General features: G+C 47.7%; 1 protein-coding gene across 2 annotated transcripts; it reads right to left on the bottom strand.

Moving 5' to 3' along the window:
* Positions 1–4,177: 4,177 nt before the first annotated feature.
* On the bottom strand, positions 4,178–18,114 carry LOC117870002 (zinc finger protein 345-like). Of its 2 annotated transcripts, none has more exons than XM_034757149.1 (3): positions 15,342–18,114; positions 7,793–7,906; positions 4,178–7,443 (listed from the first exon to the last, which is right to left on the bottom strand). In XM_034757149.1, exons 1-3 carry the CDS (start codon positions 15,472–15,474, stop codon positions 5,897–5,899), a joined length of 1,794 nt encoding a protein of 597 aa, XP_034613040.1. In that variant the 5' UTR covers positions 15,475–18,114; the 3' UTR covers positions 4,178–5,896. The 2 variants fall into 2 exon arrangements, with proteins under 2 accessions (XP_034613040.1, XP_034613041.1); XM_034757150.1 differs by having other exon boundaries at positions 4,178–7,440; positions 15,342–16,864.
* Positions 18,115–23,507: the final 5,393 nt, after the last annotated feature.

The raw sequence follows: 23,507 nt of genomic DNA, 5'->3' as shown, positions 1-23,507 counted from the left end.
ATTCCCGTGAAATCTCAGGGTGCTTTAACACACTGTTGTGACTGTCAAGGCTGCTTCCCCACTTTGAACTTTAGGGTACAAATGTGGGGGCCTGCATGAAAACTTCTAAGCTTAACTACCAGCTTAGATCTGGTCCGCTGCCACCGCTCCCAAAGTGCTAATTCCCTTCCCTGGGTAGCCTTGAGAGACTCTCCACCAATTCCCTGGTGAATACAGATCCAACCCCCTTGGATCTAAAAACAAGGAGAAATTAACCATCCCCCCCTCCTTTCTCCCACCAACTCCTGGTGGATCAAGATCCAACCCCCTTGGATCTAAAAACAAGGAAAAATCAATCAGGTTCTTAAAAAGAAGGCTTTTAATTAAAGAAAAAGGTAAAAATCCTCTCTGTAAAATCAGGATGGAAAAATAACTTTACAGGGTAATCAAACTTAAAGAGCTCAGAGGAATCCCCTCTAGCCTTAGGTTCAAAGTACAGCAAACAGAGATAAACATTCTAGCAAAAGGTACATTTACAAGTTGAGAAAACAAAGATAAACTAACACGCCTTGCCTGGCTGTACTTACAAGTTTGAAATATGAGAGACTTGTTCAGAAAGATTTGGAGAACCTGGATTGATGTTTAGGTCCCTCTCAGTCCCAAGAGCGAACAACTTCCCAAAGAGCACAAACAAAAGCCTTCCCCCTCCCTTCCCCCCCAAGATTTGAAAGTATCTTGTCCCCTTATTGGTCCTTTGGGTCAGGTGTCAGCCAGGTTACCTGAGCTTCTTAACCCTCTACAGGGAAAAGGATTTTGGAGTCTCTGGCCAGGAGGGATTTTCTAGTACTGTACACAGGAGAGCTGTTACCCTTCCCTTTATAGTTATGACAGTGACGCACTGCTTAGCTGCACAAGGGCATGTGGAGCACAGTCAAACACAGCTTGTCTTGCATATTTCTATTCCTTCCTTGACTTCTAGAATATAGAGCAACAGAAACCTGCACCCCATACAACTGAGCAACAACAACTCAAAGAGATCACTTACCAGAGCACCCCTCTTCTGCACCATATGGAGCAGAGTGGAAAAGAGGTTCTGACTCACCACTGGGCGACCCTACCGTGTGCTCCATATCGTCCTCCAACTCATCCTCCTTGGCCATGACTACCTTTGCCCAGCACTGCACCGTGTCCTGTTCATTGCTCTTTTCTAACAAGCCACGAGCATTTTGCCCAGAGGTGTCGAAGTGCCTACGGCTGGAACAGCGCTGGCCCTGCCCAGCCGCCTCTCCCCACAGACCCAGCAGATCCAACCACTCATCTGTGCTTCAAGCGGAAGAGCATTTGTTGCGTGGAGCTGCCATGGTCAGCAGGGCAGATGCGATGTGAACTCTACACCCCGAGCAAACAGGAAGTGGAATTTTAAAATTTCCCCGGCCTTTAAAGAGGGAGGGACAGATACTTGTATACCTGGATGCAGGGCAGTGGAGTTGAAACTGTTGGTCAGGATGGGCATGGTGGGACACCTGCTGGAGGCCATCAACAGCGACAAAAATCCAGCCTGACGCTTTGTCAATATGACTTTGCCGCAAAAAGCTCTACACCTCTCGTCGAGGTGGTTTTATTTTGTCGGCAAAGCAGGAGAGTTTTGCCAGCGGGAGGAGCATCGTAGTGTGTAAACCTGCACTGTTTGGTTGGCAAAAGCTGCCTTTTGCCGACAAAGTTCTGTAGTGTAGACAAGGCCCAGATTGGTGCAAAGGTAGACAATTGAGCAATTCATCACGTAATTGGCTAGCAAGTGTGGGGTGATAATTCCCTCCCTCTGGAACGGGCCGCCACCAGTGAGACCTATGATTGGGGTGACGTTCACTCCAAGAAAATACCGGCATAATTTCCCCATATTTACATTATTCCTTAAATATGACTCATCCACACGTCTTGCAGTGATGACGAGTCCCCATAATTTACAAGCTTTCAGGAGAGGCCTCACATGCTACCCTTCCTGGACAAATATCATGGAAGTAGTGTATTAGGTGTGGTGAGTTTGTCAGGGCCGAGACAGGAGTCGCTTGTGAAGAACAGTGACCCCTTTGCCAATTGGCACTAGTGGGCTTCTATCACCCACCCACCCACCCACACACACACACACACACACCCCCCTACACTGTCACAGGCTGATATAATAGACAGGCCAGGACATCTCCTAGTTCATAAAAACAAAACAATTGAGACAGGAACAATGAGATCCCAAAATGGCAATGGTTGGAACGCTCCATTTCTCTCGGTCTTTGGATTCATGGGTACTACGAGCTGTAGCTACATCTGATGAACCAGGCGATCGGGTAGCTGGCTCAGCCCTCCATACTAGCAGCTTCTTTCCCAGAGGGGCTCAATCTCTCTAAGGCCTGAGGGTTAAATGGCCGTGCTCCACCAGCTGCCTCCTCAAAAGGAAAAGAGGTGTCAGCTCCTATAACAAGAACTGGTAGCAAAAATATGTAACAGCAAAATTGCATCATGCGCCCACCATCATTCTTAAAAATAAATGGAGATATCCTATGACAGATGTCCTGTCTTTCCTTGGCAAATAAGAGAAGCGGGGAAGTCAGTGACTCTTACAGCCTAACTGGGTAAAAGGTTATACACCTTGTCTCCTTGACTAGTTTTCCTGTTAATAGAAATGGACTTTGAAGCTCATCAAAAGAAGTTCCATTTGAAATACAAAAAATGAAAATCTATACTGGTCCAACATTCTCTTCTAGACTATTTCCCACACACATTCTCCCAGCCTAACCATTGGCGTGAGGTTTTCTATCAGAACTCTTGAGGCAAAAGGGAGTCTATTACATCAAATAAACTTTTCAGGATTAGCCACCGTTCTCCGCATGACTACCAAAACAAAACACGAGACAACTTTCCGTTTTCCAATGTAATTAAGGGGATCACACCTGGTTAACACGCAGGTAGCCTGATTCCGGGACAAGAAACTTCTCTTCTGGTCAGATAAATTGGTAACCCCTATAACCATAATATACAACTCTCGAAAATCAGGTAACATATTCAAAGATCACAAAACCTTGTCATATGTGTTAGTTTTCATTTAATCATCACAGTCACTAAGTGAACCTTTGAGTCAAGTTGTGGTTTGAGGTGCCTCCCACTTATGTGAGTTCACATATCTCCAGAACTTCTGCCATGTGTGTTGGTGGAAGGGGTCTTCTCTGTGGGAATATTTGCATCGTGAGAAAAAACTCCTTCCTTGTATTTTCACACTTTTTCATCTTTCAAAGTAGGAGGACGTAGAGGAGAAGGGATGCAAATGCACAAAACACAAGAGCAAAACCACAATCTGGTCTATGCTACAGTCCTATATCGGTATAACGGCATTGCTTAGGTGTGTGAAAAATCCACACCCCTGAGCGGCTTAGTTATACTGACGTAACGCCCCATATAGACAGCGCCGTGTGGGCAGGAAAGCGTCTCCTGCTGATATAGCTACCACCGCTTGGGGAGGTGGAGTCACTGAGCAGATGGGAGCGCTATCATTTGAGAGTTTCTTCCTTACAGATGCAGCATTTTAAGTGTAGTAGACAAGCCCTGAGACAAAATCAGAGAATCAGGACTCAACATGCGTGTACCCTGCTGTCTGATATTGGAGCTCGACAAGTTCATACCCTCACTGGTTACTATTATTTCCACTGCATGAAAGTCCTTGTTACCCCCTCAGATAGCCAGTCTGGGATCCACGGGGAAGGAATGTCCTCTAAAGAACTCTCTTTCTCTCTCTGCCTTATGAAACTTTGGAGCCAAACAGTGAAGGATGATTGTACTCAATCTAACCATGGCATCCTTTGGGACTGTAACCAGGGACACTGATATAGGGAGTGGTGTTCTACAAACATTTTCCTTGGGCTGTTAGTCACCATAGCTACTTTATTGGGGTGAAAACCAAGAACCGGGTGTGTATTATTTGTACCCCCCTTCTTTCTAAATCCTGGGCCTGGGTTAGGGTAAATTGACACGTCTCTGAAGTAGAATCCTTTACCAAACCAGCAGTAAAAAGCAACAGAGGGTCCTGTGGCACCTTTGAGACTAACAGAAGTATTGGGAGCATAAGCTATCGTGGGTAAGAACCTCACTTCTTCAGATGCAAGTGAGGTTCTTACCCACGATAGCTTATGCTCCCAATACTTCTGTTAGTCTCAAAGGTGCCACAGGACCCTCTGTTGCTTTTTACAGATTCAGACTAACACGGCTACCCCTCTGATACTCCAAACCAGCAGTGTTAGTGCGGAATGGCTTCCCCAAATATGCCCAAATTTTCTTTAATGCAGTGGCACGGGTCTAGACTAGGAACTAGATACAGGCCTGGATCAGAATCTCTGTACGTTACCATAAGTGACGTTTCTATTAAAAATGGCTATTTTTCTGCAGCTATTACATTTTATACATATTTGTGGCTCCTACAAAGGATAAATTCAACAAAAAACCCACTTCTATTCCTTCCACACACTGCATCGTGAAGGGCAGCATTTCCCATATCATAGGATTAGCTAGGAGAGATCTTCTGTAGAGCCTGGGTTACAAATGCTCTGGGTACTGAATACAGGGGCATTTTGCCTAGCTCCAACTCACTTACGGTGGAATTCTCTCCCCAGATCATCTGAGACGATATTGACTTAAACAATGTGATCATCTGCACTTCCTTCAGTTCAGTCTGCTGGTGGTCACCATTTCCGAGTGGAGATTTTAAATCATTGCTGTTTCTTTGTTAGCATGTCCAGTAAATTGGAGAGTTCTCTCCTGTTGACAGAGCTGCACTTGAACTTTCTCCATGTCATCATGGAGGGGCGGGGAAAAAACAACGCTGAAGTGAGAAGTAATGACTTTGGCAAATGGTCATTTGTCTCAAAGTCTCCAATAAATCTGAGCTATATCCTGTCAAACTAAACTAATATCCAGTTGGGTGACCAAACATTCTTCAGGAGAGATAGAAACCCACATCATAGAGAGACAGAATACATGACAATAAAAGTGTCAAGGGAAAAATCCAGAGCAGATTACATCTAATAACTCAGAATCAAGACATGATTCTCCCATGACATTCTCCTCTGATCCATTCAAACCCGCTTCATTAAGTACTGTCTCATTTTTTGAGTTAAATTATATACAAAAGTTTTAGCATCCTCACAATGGGGGGAAAAACAGCCACCTTGCCAGAAGTGGCTTTGCCAATAGATGGAACCTGGGATTTAAACTCCAAATGATCACAATGTGTTTGAGATCCATTTGAATTCCCCTTCCAGGTCTTTGACACTTTCCTCTCCAGTCAGAGCGACTCCGATATAGGATTAAAGAAGTCAAAGCATCATCTCCAAACACAAACACTGCATCACATGACTCTGAGAGGTTGAGGGACTGAATGTGATGAAGATACCTCCTGTCTGAGCCAGGCAGAGTTTAACAGTTCTGCAGTGATGGGGAAGGAAGGAATCTCTGAGTTACCCCATCTCCTTCCTGTGTCGCAGAGGCTGAAATGACACTTTTCCCCCTGCACCGCCTGCTTTTTACCATATTTAAATATATTTAAAATGAAAATAAAAATGTCCAAAAATAACTGCTCTTCAGCACAACCCAGAACAATCTGTTCATTGGAGATTAACAGTACCTTTGCAATAGGAGGAACGGTATAAATGTGATGCTCCCTGGTTCCTGGAAGGAGGGACGCACTCCCATTACTCATGGGACAATGGAGTTGATAGAAAAGACAATTGGAACCACCTCAAAACACGGCAAATGGCAAAAAGCAAAAATGGGCAACTCATCTGGACAAGCTGAGGGATAACAGTGATGCAAATGGTTCAAACAGCCTTAAAGATTACTACGTGGGAATTAGCACAAGAAATTTTTTTTTTCGGTAGCCCTAAAGTTTTTTATGGCGTTTCTCTCCCTTGCAGATTCTCTGATGAGAGATAAAGGCGGAGCTCCGAGTGAAGGTTTTCCCGCACTCACAGCATTTGTAGGGTTTGTCTCCTGCGTGGATTCTCCGATGTTTAAGAAGGGCCGAGCTCTCCGTGAAGCTTTTCCCGCACTCACATTGATAGAGCCTTTCCGCTGTGTGGATTCTCTGATGCGTTATAAGGTTTGAGCTGTGAGTGAATCTTTTCCCGCACTCACTGCATTCGTAGGGTTTCTCACCTGTGTGAATTCTCTGATGTGTAATGAGGTTTGAGCTCCGAGTGAAGGTTTTCCCGCACTCAAAGCATACGTACGGTCTCTCTCCGGTGTGGATTCGCTGATGATTGAGAAAGGCGGAGCGGTCAGTGAAATTTGTCCCACACTCACAGCATTCATAGGGTCTCTCTCCCTTGTGCATTCTCTGATGTGTAGCAAGTTCTGAGCTCTGAGTGAAGCTTTTCCCACACTCGCAACATTGGTATGGCCTCTCCCCTGTGTGGATTCTCTGATGCTGAATAAGGTTTGAACTGGCAGTGAAGCTTTTCCCGCACTCACAACATTCATAGGGTTTCTCACCTGTGTGGATTCTCTGATGCGTAATCAGGTGTGACCGTCGAATGAAGCTTTTCCCGCACTCACAGCATACATAGGGTCTCTCCCCTGTATGGATTCTCTGATGTGTAGTAAGGTCTGAGCTCTGAGTGAAACTTTTCCCACACTCGCTGCATTCATAGGGCCTCTCCCCTGTGTGGATCCTCTGATGCTGAATAAGGTTTGAGCTGGCAGTGAAGCTTTTCCCGCACTCACAGCATTCATAGGGCCTCTCTCCTGTGTGGATTCTTTTATGCGTAATCAGGTGTGACCGTCGAATGAAGCTTTTCTTACACTCACGGCATTCATAGGGTCTCTCCCCCGTATGGATTCTCTGATGGGTAGTAAGGTCTGAGCTCTGAGTGAAGTTTTTCCCACACTCGCCACACTCATAAGGTTTCTCACCTGTGTGGATTTTGTGATGTGCAATAAGGTTTGAGTTCGGAGTGAAGGTTTTCCCACCCTCACGGTACTCATAGCGTTTCGCACTGGTGTGGATTCTCTGATGCGCAATAAGGTGAGAGTGCCAAATGAAGGTTTTCCCACACTCACAGCATTCAAAGGGTCTCTCTGCTCTGTGTGTTCTCCGATGTTTAGTAAGGGTTGAGCAGTGACTAAAGTTTTTCCCACACTCGGGGCATGTATTTTTTTTCGTTCTCCTGAGGATTTTCTGCTGGGCTGTGGTTTCCTTCAGGTCCTTGTGAGTTCCCTGAGAGCAAATTAATTTCTCCAATTTCTCCCCTGGCTGGTTTCCCTGCTCTCTCTCTGGTGTCTGCTGAATCTCACAGGATTGTCCCTCCTCATGACTCCTGGACACATCCCCTTCGGATCTTTGCGATAATGCTCCATGTGATTCCACTTGCGCAGCATCTTCCTGCTGAGACTTTTGCACCTCATTCTCACTCACCATCACCTCACCTGCTAGGACAGAGAGAGAAACCTCAAACAGGGATGGAAAAGGGAAGAGCAAACCAAAACAAGTGCTGGAGAGATGTCAAATAAAAACCAGGAACTGAACTCCCCCAAACTCTTCCCCCAAAGGGAATCAATTCGTCCTTCACATCCCATGTAAATACTCCATGGGAAGGGAAGAAGCTACTGACAGGCGTCAGTTAGGAGCTGTAGTACGCCATGAGCTATATCTTCCCTGGGGATACGACACCTCCTGGGGACAATCCTGAACCCAGAGAGCTCCCAAGGTCTTTGTAGAGGATCCCAGATGTTTCCTTCAGGCACTTTCAGACTCTGAGTAGGTTTCACGTTTCCTCACCTGTGCAGGGAAGTCTTAGGATCTCTTTTTCCCCTGAACCCTGGAGGTCTGGGACCCACGGCTCTTCCCCCTGTTCCAGCTGGGAGATCACATCAGGTCTGGAAACGGGAAACCCTGCTCAGATGAAAGAAAACAAATGAGATCAGGTGAATTCCTAAGATGCTGTCATTAATTATTTTTTATTAATTAAGCCCCAGTCCTTAGTAACCAATAAAGTCCAGATCCAGCTCCCCAGGTCCTCAAAGGTGCAGAACACTTTGCTTATGAGGGACATATCTGCTGGGAACACGCACAGACTAAAGGCCTAGAACACATGACCTACGAGGGAAGATTGAAAAAAAATGGGTTTGTTTAGTCTGGAGAAGAGAAGACTGAGTGGAGACATAACAGTTTTCAAGTACATAAAAGGTTGTTAGATAATAAGCCAGAAAATATCATATTGCCACTATATAAATCCATGGTATGCCCACATCTTGAATATTGCGTGCAGTTCTGGTTGCCCCATCTCAAAAAGGATAAATTGGAATTGGAAAAGGTTATGATAGAGACCTATAAAATCATGACTGGTGTGGAGAAAGTAAATAAGGAAATGTTATTTATTCCTTCTCATAACACAAGAACTAGGAGTTACCAAATGAAATTAATAGGCAGCAGGTTTAAAACAAACAAAAGGAAGTATTTTTTCCACACAACATACAGTCAACCTGTGGAACTCCTTGCCAGAGGATGTTGTGAAGGCCAAGAATATAACAGGGCTCAAAAAAGAACTAAATAAGTTCATGGAGGACAGGTCCATCAATGGCTATTAGCCAGGATGGGCAGGGATGGTGTCCCTGGCCTCAGTTTGCCAGAAGCTCTAAATGGGCAACAGGGGATGGATCACTTGATGATTCCCTGTTATGTTCATTCCCTCCCTGGCATTGGCCGCTGTCAGAAGACAGGATACTGGGCTAGAGGGACCTTTGGTCTGACATAGTATGGCCGTTCTTATGTTACAAAGAGGAGGGAGAAAAAATTGTTCTCCTTAACTACTGAGGAGAGGACAAGTTGCAGCAAAGGAGGTTCAGGTTGGACATTAGAAAAAACTTCCTAGCTGTCAGAGTGGTTAAGCACTGGAGTAAATTGCCCAGGGAGGTGGTGGAGTCTCCATCATTGGAGATTTTTAAGAGCAGGTTGGACAAACACCTGTCAGGGAAGGTCTAGATAATACTTAGTCCTGCCATGAGTGCAGGGGACTGGACTAGATGACCTCTCGAGGTCCCTTCCAGTTGTATGATTCTGTGATCAGCCTTCAAGTGACCAATGGTTTGCCCCTGTCAGTTAGCAAGTATTGTAAGTGCATGTTACTTGCTCAGGTGACCCTGGACTCCATCTTGTGCCTGTAATTTTCTCCATACTTAGACTGAGGGACAGTAGAATCCCATCTACACGGGAGAGGGGATAAAAGACTGTGGAAACATCTCCATTTTGTCTTCTTTTCCTGTTTCATTTTTTGGGACTGGATTTCTAACAAGGAAGCTTTAAACAAGGACCAATGACCCCCAAGTTGTTTGGGTAATTTCCAGAGAAGTCTTTTGCAAGCTAGCAGTATTAAAAGACTGGAAACAGTATGATTATTGGGTAAGATCTGAATTACATACTGAGCTGGCGATGTGGCTGATCTTTTGAGATCAGAAGAACCCTTTGATGACAGTGGTTTCCAGTATTCACTAATCATAACGTCTAGGGTCTGGGGGGTGAAATAAATGCTGAGATGCTTAAGGAGATTGCATTTTTGACGACTGTGTGGTGAGACAGACATTTACTTTTGTTACTGCCTTGGTACACATCTAAGGGTAGAATAACCACCCGCTTGGTGAGGAGTCTGCCCTATTTCTCAGCAGTTTGTCCTGAATCTGGTATTCTCAGCTGGAACCCACTGAGTCATGGGGACAACAGGATCTCAACAGTATTAGATGTCAGGAAAGCACCTATTGCAGAATTAGGGAATCTAGTGAGTCAAGTGTAATGGGAGGGAGTATGAAAATCTCTGGGTGTGGAGAACACTGGGAAATTAGCTGCTATAATCCAGGAGCAACAGACTCCAATTCCTCTGGACAAGCAGAATGTGAAAAATAAGCATCAGGCCAGGTGACGTCAGGAATGATGGAGCTCAAGATCCAAGGCGCCTGCAGAGAAGAGAGATCGTGGCTATTGCAGATGGTGATGGGGAGCAGGATTCTCGAGATGTTTCACTACCAACCTAGGCCATTTTCACATCCTGGGGGCAATCCAGACCCGTGAGGAGTTGTGTCGTCTGTAATCCTGGGGGAGTTTCAATGTTCTGCTGCAGGAGCTCCCTTGTCTGGATACCCCCAGCCAGCATTCAAGGACACACTGAGTGTCTGTGTGATAAGTGACCCTGGACCAGCAGCTCTGAGATCAGCAGCCTGCTTCTTACACCCCAGGCACACTCTGGATTCTACCAGCCTTGAATACACTTGGCAAGAGTCAGCAACAGCTGAATTCTCCCCAAACCATGTGCTCTGCAATGGCTACTTTGTCCTGGATCATTCAGAGGAATAATAAGGATTCTTTGCTGATCAAGAGAGACAAATGGTACAACTTACTACTTTAACTAGAGTTAACTATCAACATAAGAAAATAAGAACGGCCCTACTGGGTCAGACCAAAGGTCCATCTAGCCCAGTATCCTGACAGTGGCCAATGCCAGGTACCCCAGAGGGAATGAACAGAACAGGGAATTATCAAATGATCCATCCCCTGTCACCCATTCCCAGCTTCTGGGAAACAAACAAAAGGAAATATTTCTTCAAACAACACATAGTCAACCTGTGGAACTCCTTGCCAGAGGATGTTGTGAAGACCAAGACTATAACAGGATTTAAAAAAGAACATGATAAATTCAAGGAAGATAGGTCCATCAATGGCTATTAGTCAGGATGGGCAGGGATGTTGTCTCTCACTTCTGTTAGCCAGAAGCTGGGAATGGGTGACAGGGGATGGATCACTTGATGAAAACCTGTCTGTTCATTCCCTCTGGAGCACCTGGCATTGGAAGACAGGACACTGGGCTAGATGGACCTTTGGTCTGACCCAGTCTGGCAGCTCTTATGAGACACACCAGGAAGGGGACAGGGTCCCTGATTTTGACACCCACTCCCCTTCCACCCACTGCTCTCAATCACTCTGCCCTCATCCCACTGCCCCTGGAGTACCCTCTCCTTGTGATCTCCCCTCCACTCGCATTGCCCGCAGCCTTCCTCACTACAGGCTCCCCCAAATTTCCCACAGCCCAACCGTTTTCCAGCTCACCTTCCCACTGCCCCAAGTCGTCTTTGCTTCAAACTCCCAAGAGCTCCTGTTCCCTCCCTCCCATTGCTAGTTCCCCCATTTCTTGCAGCAAACATTACCCAGCCCCCACCTCCCCTTTACTCCCCCCTCCAACTCCTCAGCATCCCAACTCCTTCCCAGATCTTCCAGCCCTTCACTACCCCCAGACGTCCCAGTGCACAGGAACTCTTCACCCCAAACCTACTCCCCACCAGCCTGCCACTGCCTGGACACTCTCCTACTCTCTCTCCCACTGCTTGGGCCTGCCAATGATTGTTATTTGTATTACTGTAATGCTCATAGTCTCAGTCGTTGGCCAGGATTCTGTTAGTACCGGTTATTAAATATTAATACTTTTAGTTCAACAAAGAGTCTCTCTGAATTCTAAGGCCCAGAACACCGGCCCTTGACTGATAAGTGACCCAATTCAGGAATGTTCTCTATTATGCTATATTTTAACCATCTCGAACACCTTCCATGTCTATACAACTGCAGATCTGCTTGGAAACCCTTTCTTTACCATAGATCTATAATGCTGGCATAAGCACATATAGACTTGGGAAACTAATTAGGGATGAATGTTACAGCAGATGTTCCCTGTTGGGGAATCAACAGGGAAGAATGACTGTGGGGTAAGAAGGACCCACAGAGAGATTATCTTGAAGAATTGTTAGTTCTCCCAGCCGTAAATAATCATGCCTTCACACATAAATCAGGTAAACGGAGAATGTACAGAAATGACACCAAAACACATGTTTCTGGGAGAATATTCTTGGCAATGAGGTTTCCTTTGTCTGAAACCCTACGCCATTATATTGATATGGGAACTTAGTTGCGGGAATGAACACTGCGCATCCCCTCCAGATACAGGAGACACACAGATCCCGCTTAATCGGACAACCTCTTTCTGCCTGTGCTCTGTATGGTGCTGTACTAATCTCCGATTGATGATCTTACATTAAATAATTCCAAGTGAGCCGGTTATTTTGACAACCTCGAGTCATTAACTCGGACATGCAACAATCCCACGGGGCTGGAGATTCTACAGACACAGACCAAAAAGATGCCCCCCTTCAGAGCTGGCAATCTAAGACTAAGACAAGAGACAGATGGGATCAGACAGACAGATGGGGGACGTGGCCCAGTTTGTACGCTGAGCCAAATGCTAATGAAGAGATTGTGAAATCTGCAAGAGAGGAAATTTACACACGCACACAAAAAAGCGGCAGAATCCTATTTATGAGTGATGATAATGGCACGTGGGGGTACGTTTCAGGGTATAGAGGAACATCCTGCATCTTCCACCATGGAAGCAAGCAGGCAGCGGGATTTGTCTCACGAAGCATTTCACAGCCAACCCCGGCTGTGAAATGCTGGAAGCATTTTGCAATTGCATTGCTGTACAACACACGAAAGAATCTAGTTCTGTACGGCTAGGTCCAGGGCTCTGATTGTACTTGAGGTGTAGTTTTCCCCAATACTTCCCCTTGCTATCACTTAAACTTCTAGACTTCATTAAATAAACATTTACTTGTTTTCACTCTAAACACGTCTAAGTGCTGTGTTAGGCAGATCAGTGATGGGAGGTGTAACTGTTAAACTGGAATATCTGTGACTCTAAGAGTACTGAGAGCATCTAATGGAACAGGGGCTGGATTCTCCAGGGAGACTCTCAGAGGGCTCAGCGGTTTGAGTGTGTCTATCGCTTCCCTGTTGAGAATATTTTGAAGTGCTGCAAAATCCACATGCAGACTCTGACGTGGTCTGCTCTTGAAAGTTTTGCCAGGATAGCACGATTGTTTAGGGCTGTGAAAAATCACTTTCCTTCCTGCTCCCTTCCCTTGCAAATCCACGCAGTTCTGCTGGCAAAAGTTCGAGTGTAGTCAGAGTTAGAGTGGCAAAACGTCCACTACAAAAAATGAAGCAAACTAAATGCCCAGAAACTACTTTACTGCGGAGTTAAAGGCGCCCAGGGCTGTCTCCTGCCTTTCACCATATGGACGGCAGCTAAACTTAAACCTCTGCAAACCAGAAAACGAAGTTCATGTACACGCCACCCCTACAATGCAACCTTTACTGTGCTCACACCTCCAACCCTGCAGCTGGCAAGAGCCACTGGGAATGCAATGGTGCAAAGGTGAACAAACTACCACAGGAACCGGAGAATTCTCCATCTGTTGAAGTCTTCACGTCAAGACCGGATGCCTTTCCAAATAGGATTTAGTCAAACACAAGGTGTTCAGCTCAGGACGGCAGTAACTGGATGAAATTCCATTGCCGGTGTTATTGTAACATTCCATACCTTGGGGGAGCACCCTGAACCCCCCATATTCCTCATTTATATATAATTGTGATCTTGCATAGAAAGCCTGCCTTGTAAGGTATCCGGGGAAAGGTTATGATCTGCTGAAAGCCACTGTTCTATCTAATTAGGTATGTCATTAGTGCATATGAAGTTATGAGAATTGTGTTGTAGGATTGTCACTAAAACATGCTGTGGGTTTGGGAGGTGCCCAAATACTAGCTCTCCAGAGACAATGATAAGGGAGGTAACCAACACCCAGGTGGGTGCTGAACAGACATCACCAGCCATTGTCCAGCAAGGGAGCTACAATGCAATGACTCACCTGCATAAAGCCACACCAGGGGAATTGCTCAACCTCGCCTGGTGACTCAGTAATGCCCCCCAGACATGCCTGGATGTGTGTTCTCCAAGCACATGGGACTAAGGGTATAAAACAGAACATGGGGGCCCCAGGCTTGGCCCGTCTCCTGCCCCCACCTGTGCTGAAAACAACAAGGACACTGAAGACTTGAGACGCCAACAGAAGATACTGGCCCAGATTTCAAGGGTGAAAGGACTGCAATATCTGGGGGGTGGGGGTGGGAACTGCTTAATCTAGATGTTGCCCAGTCTAATAGGGTAGAGAGTTTAGACTGCGCGCTTATATTTTATTTTATTTTGGTAACTAACTCTGACTTTTTGCCTATCAGTTAAAATCGATAGCCAATACATTTGTTTAACTGTTTATCTTTACCAGTGAGTTTGCCTGAAGCGCCTGGTAATTCTGCTCAGGTTTTACAAAGGCCGGTGTCTGTCCACTTTCCATTGACGAAGTGGGGAACCAATTAATAAATCTGCATTGCTTACCTTGAGCAGCGCAAGGTGGTATATTCCTGAGGTACAAGGTTGGGAGCCGGGGGGATTTGGTTGGTGCCTTTCTCTGTGTGATTTGTGAGTGGCTATGGGAGCATTCATGCAATCTAGCTGGGTGTGGGGTCTCCACATGCTGTTGTGCTGAGTGATCACAGCACCTGGAGGGGTTGCTACTGGTCACTCATGAGGCATTGTGAGAGACAGCCCAGGCTGGAGAGTTAAGGGGGCAAAGCGGTCGCACAGTGCCAGGCTGCACCCCGGGGGTCCCGTCTCAGTTATACAGGAGATCAGACTAGATAAGCTAAGCCAGCCCTTCTGGCCTTACGAATCTATAATAGATATGAGGAAGGACTAAGAACGTGCCATTGTTTGCGTTGTGCTCCACAGACTGGAACATTTATCCGCATGCTGGAACATTTATCCGCATGCCCTGCAGCTGTGTGCACTGGGTCAGCTGTAGCTGTAATCAGATGGTGGAGGGAGCAGTTGGAACAGTCTGGCAGAGCTGTGACTGTGGTATGCAGAGGTGCAGGTGACCCCTGAGGGACCGAGTCTGCCCCATGTCAGTGCTCAGTGTTGTAGGTTGTGTCACTAAAGGCGCACAAGGGGCAGTTCTTGCCCTGAGGATTGGCAGCGCTCTGGTGGGATACACACTAGTGATCTCTAGGGCTCAGTGAGGGGCAAGTGCAGGTAACGACTCAGAAGAAATCCTCACGGTGAGGGTAGGGGAGTGGGATCATTTTGCAAGTCGGAGCTGGTTTGCGTAGAGGAGGATCAGTGTTTCAGTGAAGGCCGGGGGTAAGAAGTTTCTTTTCTTTACGCGGGACCCAAACCCCAGTTTTATCTTAGCAAAGAGAAGATATGTGACATTGTGCTGTACTGCTCCTGTGCGCTGTTCCCAAAGTGTCGTGTAGCAGGGGAGGGCAGAGTGTTAGTGTGTGTGTCTCTGGTATGCTGGGGTGATGGAAACAGGGCAGAGTACAAGTTGCATTGTAGGGGTGATGTGAACCTTATTTCATCATTTCCCCTTCTAAGAACCGAGGGGACGGGAATCCTTACCCAGCAAAGTCACATTCTCATAGTTCTCCTGCATGACGTCCCTCTCTTCCCTGGTGAAATACACAGCCACCTCCTCGAAGGTCACCGGTCCCTGAAAGAGCAAGAGTCCAACACTGAGTATCTGCTGCCCCATTCACAGCCCCACTATTCGTGGGGGAAGAGGAGCCCATCAAATGGAAGCTCTGGGAGGCTCATGGTCAACACAGTCCTATCCCCATCCAGATCTCTGCTTTCCCATCCAGGAACCACCAGGGTGAGGGGACAGAGAGAGCCCCTTGTCTCTCCCAGCAGATCCATCACACCCCTACTAGCCACAGACTGACATAGGAGGTGGAGCCCCTAGCAGGGTGCAGGGAGAGCTCCGGAGAAGGAAGCCCAACATGCTTCTTGTTGTGAGGAGCTGGATATGAGAGGAGAGAGATGTCCCCTACGCCTCACTGGTGGGTGCCCCCTTCATATCTCACAGCAGCCGCTGGTTAGTCGGCTCAGGCTCCAGCACTGGGAGTCTGGTGAGTTTTCCGTACCTATGATGAGATCTATCTACTCCACATTGGCCATGCTGGGGTTAGCTGTGCATTGCAGGCTGAGGAAACCACACCCCACTGTCCTGCAAGGCACGCCCAGCCTGGAGACAGGATATAAAGGAAAGCAGCAGAGCTTTGTCGGGCTGGACTGCCCAGGAGGAAGGATGCATATTGCGAGCTGCTCTCCAGGGATCTGTGGGACCCCCTGTCCACAGACGCCAGGCACACCAAACCCCAGGTGGACACGGGACAATTTGCAGTGACCCAGGAAGGGACTGAGATGGGTAGGAAGAGGCCCAGGGGAAATAGATCCTGAAGTCCAAGTCATAGGACCAAGAAATTGGTCAGCACGTTACAGCTGGATCCCCGCTGACACACACCACTGTTCAGTCCCTGGGCTGGGACCCGGAGGAGCAGGGTGGGCCCTGCTCTCCCTACCTCCTGCGGCTAACCCCACACAGGGGTGGCAGCTCCCCAACCGCTAGGTCACGCTCTCCTGTTTTCTGGGTTAGGCCATCAGGGAGACTCTGGCAGCTGAGACGTAAGCTCCCCGCTGACTCTACATGACCAGACACCCCTTCACCAGGTGTATCTACCCCACGACACAGCCCTATGTAGGTGGGTTGTTTCCCCTTCCACAAAGTAGGGCATTTCCACTTCTGAACCCTCATGGGTCTGTTCCTAGAATCTAGGCCACTTATGAGTCCTCGCAGGTTTGCCACCCCCATCCTCCTCCCTTTCTCCACCCCGTGTATTCCCATGGGAGGTCGGGAAAAGGGCGTTCAGGGTCCACGAAAACAGAAGGAATGTTTGGACAGCCGACTTTGGGGTTCGGTGTCTCTGCCACGTACATTTTATTGCTGTTATCAGAAAGCGTTTCTAGTCATAAGAAGAATGGTCATTGGCAGTGGCTAGGGAAATGGTTCGCCTGGTAGGGGTGGTTCTGAGTTATGTGATTTGTATGGACTCTGAGCTGCATGTGTCAGCGCGCCGCCGGCAGCCCAGACTGGGAACACTGTAAAAAACAAAATTGGGGGCACCGCTTTTTGGCGCCCCCAAATCTTGGTGCCCTAGGCAACCGCCTAGTTCGCCTTAATGGTAGCGCCGGCCCTGTTTAGTTCATTTCACAGCACGATACCCCCAGGCCCTTTCCCTGCAGACAGACACCCCAGATTCCCATGCCGGGAAATTGCTTGATCTCTTTGTTACAGTGTAGACCTGGCCCCACCTGCCAGTCTAAGCTCACAGAGACATTTCTAAGCCTTTCCAGTAACAAAGTCTTTATTAGAAAAGAGCAGAACCAAAGGAATGACTTGGGGAGATTCCCACTGACAATGACAATGTGGCAGCCACACCCCAGCTGGTGGGGATATGGAGTCAGGAACTGGCTTTTCCTCTCTCTGAACCTCATCTTGTCCACAGAAAAGTGACACTGCCCAGGAGTGCTGCAATACCTGTGTCTGCGCAGATCAGAGTCCTGGAAACTCTCTCCCCACTTTTCTCCCACTTCCCTTTCAGTCTCTCTTTCCCCTTCTATCTCCTTTACCCAGTCCCCTCTCCCTGCCCCTCTGGCTGGGAAAGCCCCATTCCTGGGTTCTTTGCTCCCCCATGGGTGGATTTTCTCCTGACAATTGCAGATGGGAGGAGAAACGAGGAGAGAATCACTTTCATGCCAGATCCCAGCACTTTCCCTGAGGTCCCTCTCGATTACCTGGAGTCTCTGGCTCAGAATTTAGTATTTACAGGGCCTATGGCTGCCCTAGGGGGCTAGTACCAGCTGGAGAAAGGGCTCAACTTGATGGGCAGAGAAGAAGCTTTAATTAAGGTCACTTCCTCGCAGACCCCCATGGAGCAGCAGCTGCTAAGCCTGGTCTCCCAGATCACAGCGGAGGCTGCAGTGTCTGACCCAGGAAGCTGAACCCCAATATCCTGAGCAGAGGGGGACAGAGCGTTTGAGCAGCTTCCCTCCTTTAGCAACAACCAGAGCTCTCTGGGGGGGAGCAGCTAATGAAACCACCTCACCACAGGGACTGGTGCTGATCTCATTGGCCCAACTGTTCATCTGGAGTCACTCCTTGTCTTTCCTTGCCATGACTCCGGATTAACACTGGTCTCAATGACACCAGAAGCACAGTTCAGAAAGGAGGGGGCCAGAATCCTCTTCAGCAGATCACTGTGTGGGACTCCTAACCCCCTTCCCACCTCCCTCACCCCCAGGTCTAGGACAAGGACTCAGGGCAAAAATTCTCCCCAGGGCCGCCTAGAGGATTCAGGGGGCCTGGGGTCTTCGGCAGCGGGGGGCCCCCCACCGCCGAATTGCCGCCGAAGACCCAGTGCTTCGGCAGCAGGTCCCGGGGCGGAAGGACCCCCCCGCCGCGGGTCTTCAGGGCACTTCGGCGGCAGGTCCGGAGCGGAAGGACCCCCCACCGCCGAAGACCTGGAGCGGAAGAAGCTCTGGGGGCCTGGGCGCCACGAGAGTTTTCCGGGGGCCCCGAAGTGAGTGAAGGACCCTGCTCCAGGGGCCCCGAAAAACTCTCGTGGGGGCCCCTGCGGGGCCCGGAGCAAATTGTCCCACTTGCCCCCCGCCCAGGTGGCCCTGATTCTCCCTACAGAACATGAAGTTTCTGCAGTTATCCAGAATTGCAGGGGAGAGGAGCAAAATCGGTGGTGGTTTCACCTCAGTGTTTGATAAGTGGATAGAGATTTATCACCCCCCACCCCACCCCGCCGGCCATTCACAGAGGCAGAGGGAGCCCTGCAAGATGCTTCTATAACAGGAGAAGGGATGGCCTGGAGGGCCAAAATAGGTAAGACACGTCCATGCCCTGTCACTAGCAATAATGGCCACCTGGATCCACCCCAGAGGTGGCTGCATCTTAACACGGTGGGAAGCAACCCCTCATGGAGGACATTTGTCATGGGGTTTGGGAAACTTCTGGACCCACGCTGCACTCAGAGTGACCTCCTCATCCCATGCCAGCTGGAGCAGAGAAAAGGGTCCAGCCAACTCTCCTGTTTCCAGGTGGGGGCCACTGATCCCCAAACAGGGGGAGGCCTCTGGCTTTGACGTGTATTAGAGATGTGGCTGATCTCATTCATCGGCAAACATTTTAACAGAGATAAAGGGGGGGACAAATGATTCTCAAAGGAGAGGGGGGAAGATGATGACTGGGCAATTTAACCCCCTGCAACCTCCAGGATGGAGAATGACTCAGGGCAACAGGTTCCCCCCAAGGAAGAAGTTGTTGGGATTTAGGAATGTGGGGAACAGCCCCAAAGCCGAGAGGATTTTTAACTGACATTTCATAATGACATAGACAGAGGCAAAACCTGAAATCTGAGATCAGTGTTCAGAAATGAAAGAGAAAGGCTGGAAATCTGAGGGATTTTGGATCCATTTTTGCAAATTATAGAGAGGAAAGTGGAAAATCAGAGGGATTTCGTATTAGTTGTTGATATGAGGTAAAATCTGAGTGTATTTCACATCAATAGTCGATAAATGAATAGCGAGGAAATGGGAGACATTTGCAAAGATTTTATAGCCATGTTCAAGAATTTGAGAAAAAGGGTAAATCTGAGATTGTTCATATTTTATAATTAGAGAGACAGGGAAAAAGCTCAGGGTGTATTCAATTAGTAATAGAGAACTAGAGAGAAAAGGGGTAAAATTTTGGAGTATTTTATATCAATCTTTGAGATTTGCAGAAAAAAAGCAAGTCCCAAACTATGTATTTGATCACATGAGAAGAAAAACACCAGTATCTGAGGGGATTTTATGTCGCTATTAAATAAGGAGAGGGGAAAGGGGGACAGTTTGAAGGGATTTTATGTGACTGTCCAACACATAAACAGAAAGTGGAGGTTCCCCCCCCTTCACACGGGCCACAGGGAGCCCTGGGGGGGACCAGTTTGAAGGGGGCTGGGGAGGGGGAGCTGGAAGGTCCCTGGATGAGGGAAGGGGGCAGCAGTGGGGGATGGTCAGGTGGCTGGNTTGAGGGAGGAGGCGAATTTCATGAGCTTACACTGTACAGTTCTCTGTGCAGCGCAAGGCGGTATAATTTTGGGTTTATCCTCCAGGGGCTGGTGCCTTAGGAAATGGGAGGTGCCTTAGCTGTGCCTTCCCAGGCAGGGACCGGTTAAAGAACCCGTGTGTAGGTAGCTGCAGCTGGGTGTGTCCCCACCTGTGTGAGCGCTGGTGGAAGGGCATTGTGAAGCCTGGAGGGGTTGGCAGTTTGTCACAGCAGTACAGCGTGAGTGGAAACCCAGGCTGCTGGGCCAGGGGGTCTCAGTGGTGACCCAGTTCCAGGCGGCACCCCAGGGGGGAACCCATCACAGTGGCACAATTGAGCAGGATCATATGCTCAGCGTGTTGCTCTGAGACGGGGTCTCCAAACTTTATGAGACAAGGGCCAGATTAGATTTTTGAAGGGGCTTCACGGGCCGAAGCAACTGTGAAAGAAATGAAATGTATGCAAATATATGCAAAATCATTTTAAAAACCAACACTACTGTGTCAATGTTGCATTAAATTCTAAATCAGGTATAAAAGTTAATCGATGCAGGTACTGTGAAATCACACACAATATTTGTCAATACATTAAAAATCATTTCACTTTTTTTTTTTAACTCACACATTTGTCTCATACAAATACTGTTTGGTTCTATTAGTGCTGTAGTTAAAATTTAACCATTATGAAATTGTTAATTTCCATCTTCTTTACTCCATTTATTGGAGATGTAATTAAGCATCTGGCTTCTATTTTTACTCTTAGGCAGGGGTCCGTGCCTGCTCGGCAGCAGCAGCAACTCTCCCCTAAGTTGGCTCCCCTTTTGTGGGGACACTGGCTCCCGGGGGCACTCACCCCGCCACACAGCTCAGCTGAGCTACCCCACCTCCCACCTGCGTGAGCTGGCAGCCCATCCCCCTGCCTGCTCGGCTGCCTACTCAGCTGTTCGCTTCTCCCCTGTTGGTTGGAGGGCTGGACAAATGGAAGCCCCGGGCTGGATTCGGCTTGCGGGTCGTAGTTTGGAGACCCCTGCTCTGAGACACTGGTGGTGATTTTATGTGAGTTTTAAATGTAGTGGCTGAAGATCAGTCAAAGAAGTTACCAGTTATTTTCTGTTTGCTTATTTCGGGCAAGGGAAGTCGGGAGAGAAAAACAGGAAAATGCATGAAAGTGAAACTAGTAAGAAGCTGGAGCTGTGCAGATTGCAGGCAGAAGAGAAGGGAAAAGAACACAGAAGACATATGGCATTACAGCGACTGCAGATTGAAGCAGAGAATGCCAGACAGGAAGCTGCGCACCAAAGGGTCCTGGAATTGCAAGGTAAAGAAATGGAGGGGAAGGAACAAGAAAGGAAGCACAAACTAGACTTGATATAGAGGTGGAACCAGAACCCCCCCTCCCGCTTCAGGGAGTCCAACCTCCAAAAATCAGTGCTGAGTGAATCAGGTTTGAAAGGATCAGAGGAGACTGTGATGAGAGAATCTCTTGTCCTAATTCTGAGTCATCAGATGTAACCTGCTCTGGAATTTCACTTGACACTTTCGTTTTCATGTAGTCTACCTCTCTGCAATGTGGGTTTCTCTCTTTCCCGAAGGCTGTTTGGTCACCCAATTGGAGATTTGTTTAGTTGGACAGGCTGGAGCTCAGATTTATTGGAGACATTGAGACAAATGACCATTTGCTAAAGTCATTACTTCTCACTTCAGCGTTGCTTTTTCCCCATCCCTCCATGATGACGTGGAGAAAGTTCACGTGCAGTTCTGTCAACAGGAGAGAACTCTCCAATTTACTGGACATGCTAATAAAGAAGAAGCAGTGATTTCAAATCTCTACTCGGAAATGGTGAACACCACCAGACCCAAACTGCAACTAACTGAAGGAAGTGCAGATGATCACAGTGGAGTTCAATTGTTTAAGTCCATGGTTCTCAAACTTCATTGCATCATGACCCCCTTCTGACAACAAAAATTATTACACGACCCCTGCCCCCCTCCGCGGAAGCCCAAGTCAGAGAGCATCAGTTCCAGGCGGCAGGGCAGTAGCCTGAGCCTGAGTCCTCCCGGGTTTTGGGAAAGGGTTCTACTTCAGAGAAGTGTACATTTACTGTACTCTAAGCAAGGCCAAGGATTGGGAAAGAAGTGGGTTAGAAATAGTACACACCCAGTTCTTGGATTTCACCCCAGTAAAAAACGCTAAGGTGACCAACGGCCCAAGGAAAATTGTAGAACACGACTCCCAATTTAAATGTCACTGATTACAGTCGCAGAGGATGCCATGGGAACAATCATCCTTCATTCTTTGGAGCCAAAGTTTAATGAGGCAACGAGAGAGAGAGATTCCTTCAGGGGATATTCCTTCCTCGTGAATCCCAAACTGGCTGGCGGATGGTTAACAAGGACTACCATGCTGTGGTAATGATGATAACCAATGAGGGAATAAACATGTCAGGCTCCAATTGCAGACTGTGGGATACATGAATGTTAGAGTTCTGATTCTATGGGTTTGCGTCTTAGGGCTCGTCTTCATTTAAAATGCTGCATCAGCACAGCTGCACCAGTGGAACTGCGCTGCTCTAGCGCTCGAATGAAGAAGCTCTAAGGAGAAGGGAGAGAGGTCTCCAGTCAGCTTAGATAATCCACCTCCCCAGGAGGCGGTAGCTTTGTCAGCAGGAGAAGCTCTCCTGCTGATATGGCCCTGTGTACGGGGGGGGAGGGGTAGCTCGCTGTACCTCAAAGCACCCTGAAATCCCCATATTCACCACTGTCATACGATGGACACGTTTTGTACAATGCAGGCCTTGTGAAGTAGCATTTTAAGTCTTGGTCTGTTGAACCTTAATACCTTGTTGAATTGTAGGTACGATCCTTGTATGTGAAGTTGTGAAGTACTGCTCTATGTGTTACTTTAATACGTTGTGAGGTTGGGAAACGCCCAGAGCCAGCCTTTCTGCTGCAACAAGGGAGAAGCTATCGCCGGCCAGACTGGCGCTGATGGCTTATCAAGAAAAATCCACTCTCCCAGAGGCTCCTTAGAGAGGGCACATACGTAATGGGGACAGCCTAACCAATGTCACAGGAAGGCTCTTTCTACCAGCTGGAAGTATAAAAAAGGGAAAATGACATAATCACTTGTCTTCTTCCCCCCACCCCCTCTCACCACCTGGAAGATTGTGTGGAGGACAAAGACTTTGAACTAGGGAGATTGGTCCCAGGCTGGAAGGGAGTTCAGGCTGAGTACTGAGAACTGTGAGCTGCCTGTAACGTCCATTAGGGTGAGAGACTGTTTGAATCAAATCTTGCTTAGTCTGTTAAAGTTTGAATTTAGACGGTATTTCTATTTTTATTTCGTAGGTAACCAATTTTTATCTCTATTCTTGCTACTTATAGTCACTTCAAATCTGTCTGTAGTTCATAAATCTGTTTTATATTTTACCTAAACCAGTGTGGTTTTGGTTGAAATGCTTGGGGAATCTCTGCTCAGGTTACAAAGTCTGGTGCATGTCCACGTTCCTTTGAAGAAATGGCAAATTCATGAACTTGCACTGTCCAAGGGAGTCTTGAGTATGTTTCTGGGGTGTAAGGCTGGGGTGATTGGCTGGTGCCTCTCTGTATTTTTCATGAGTGGCTCGGGGAGCA

Source organism: Trachemys scripta, chromosome 25 (assembly GCF_013100865.1).
Source record: "Trachemys scripta elegans isolate TJP31775 chromosome 25, CAS_Tse_1.0, whole genome shotgun sequence".
In the NCBI taxonomy this organism is placed as follows: domain Eukaryota; kingdom Metazoa; phylum Chordata; order Testudines; family Emydidae; genus Trachemys; species Trachemys scripta.
The sequence above is the reverse complement of the archived record's forward strand: the minus strand, read 5'-3'. Positions and strand labels throughout refer to the sequence as shown.

What these genes read in the sequence shown, in the direction of transcription:
- LOC117870002 (XM_034757149.1), bottom strand. Translation starts at nt 15,474, where the DNA reads ATGGGGCAGCAGATACTCAGTGTTGGACTCTTGCTCTTTCAGGGACCG. An exon ending in TGAGAATGTGACTTTGCTGG is followed by an intron (nt 7,907 to 15,341) that starts GTAAGGATTCCC and finishes TCATCTGAGCAG; the next exon opens with GGTTTCCCGTTTCCAGACCT. An exon ending in CCTAAGACTTCCCTGCACAG is followed by an intron (nt 7,444 to 7,792) that starts GTGAGGAAACGT and finishes TCTCTGTCCTAG; the next exon opens with CAGGTGAGGTGATGGTGAGT.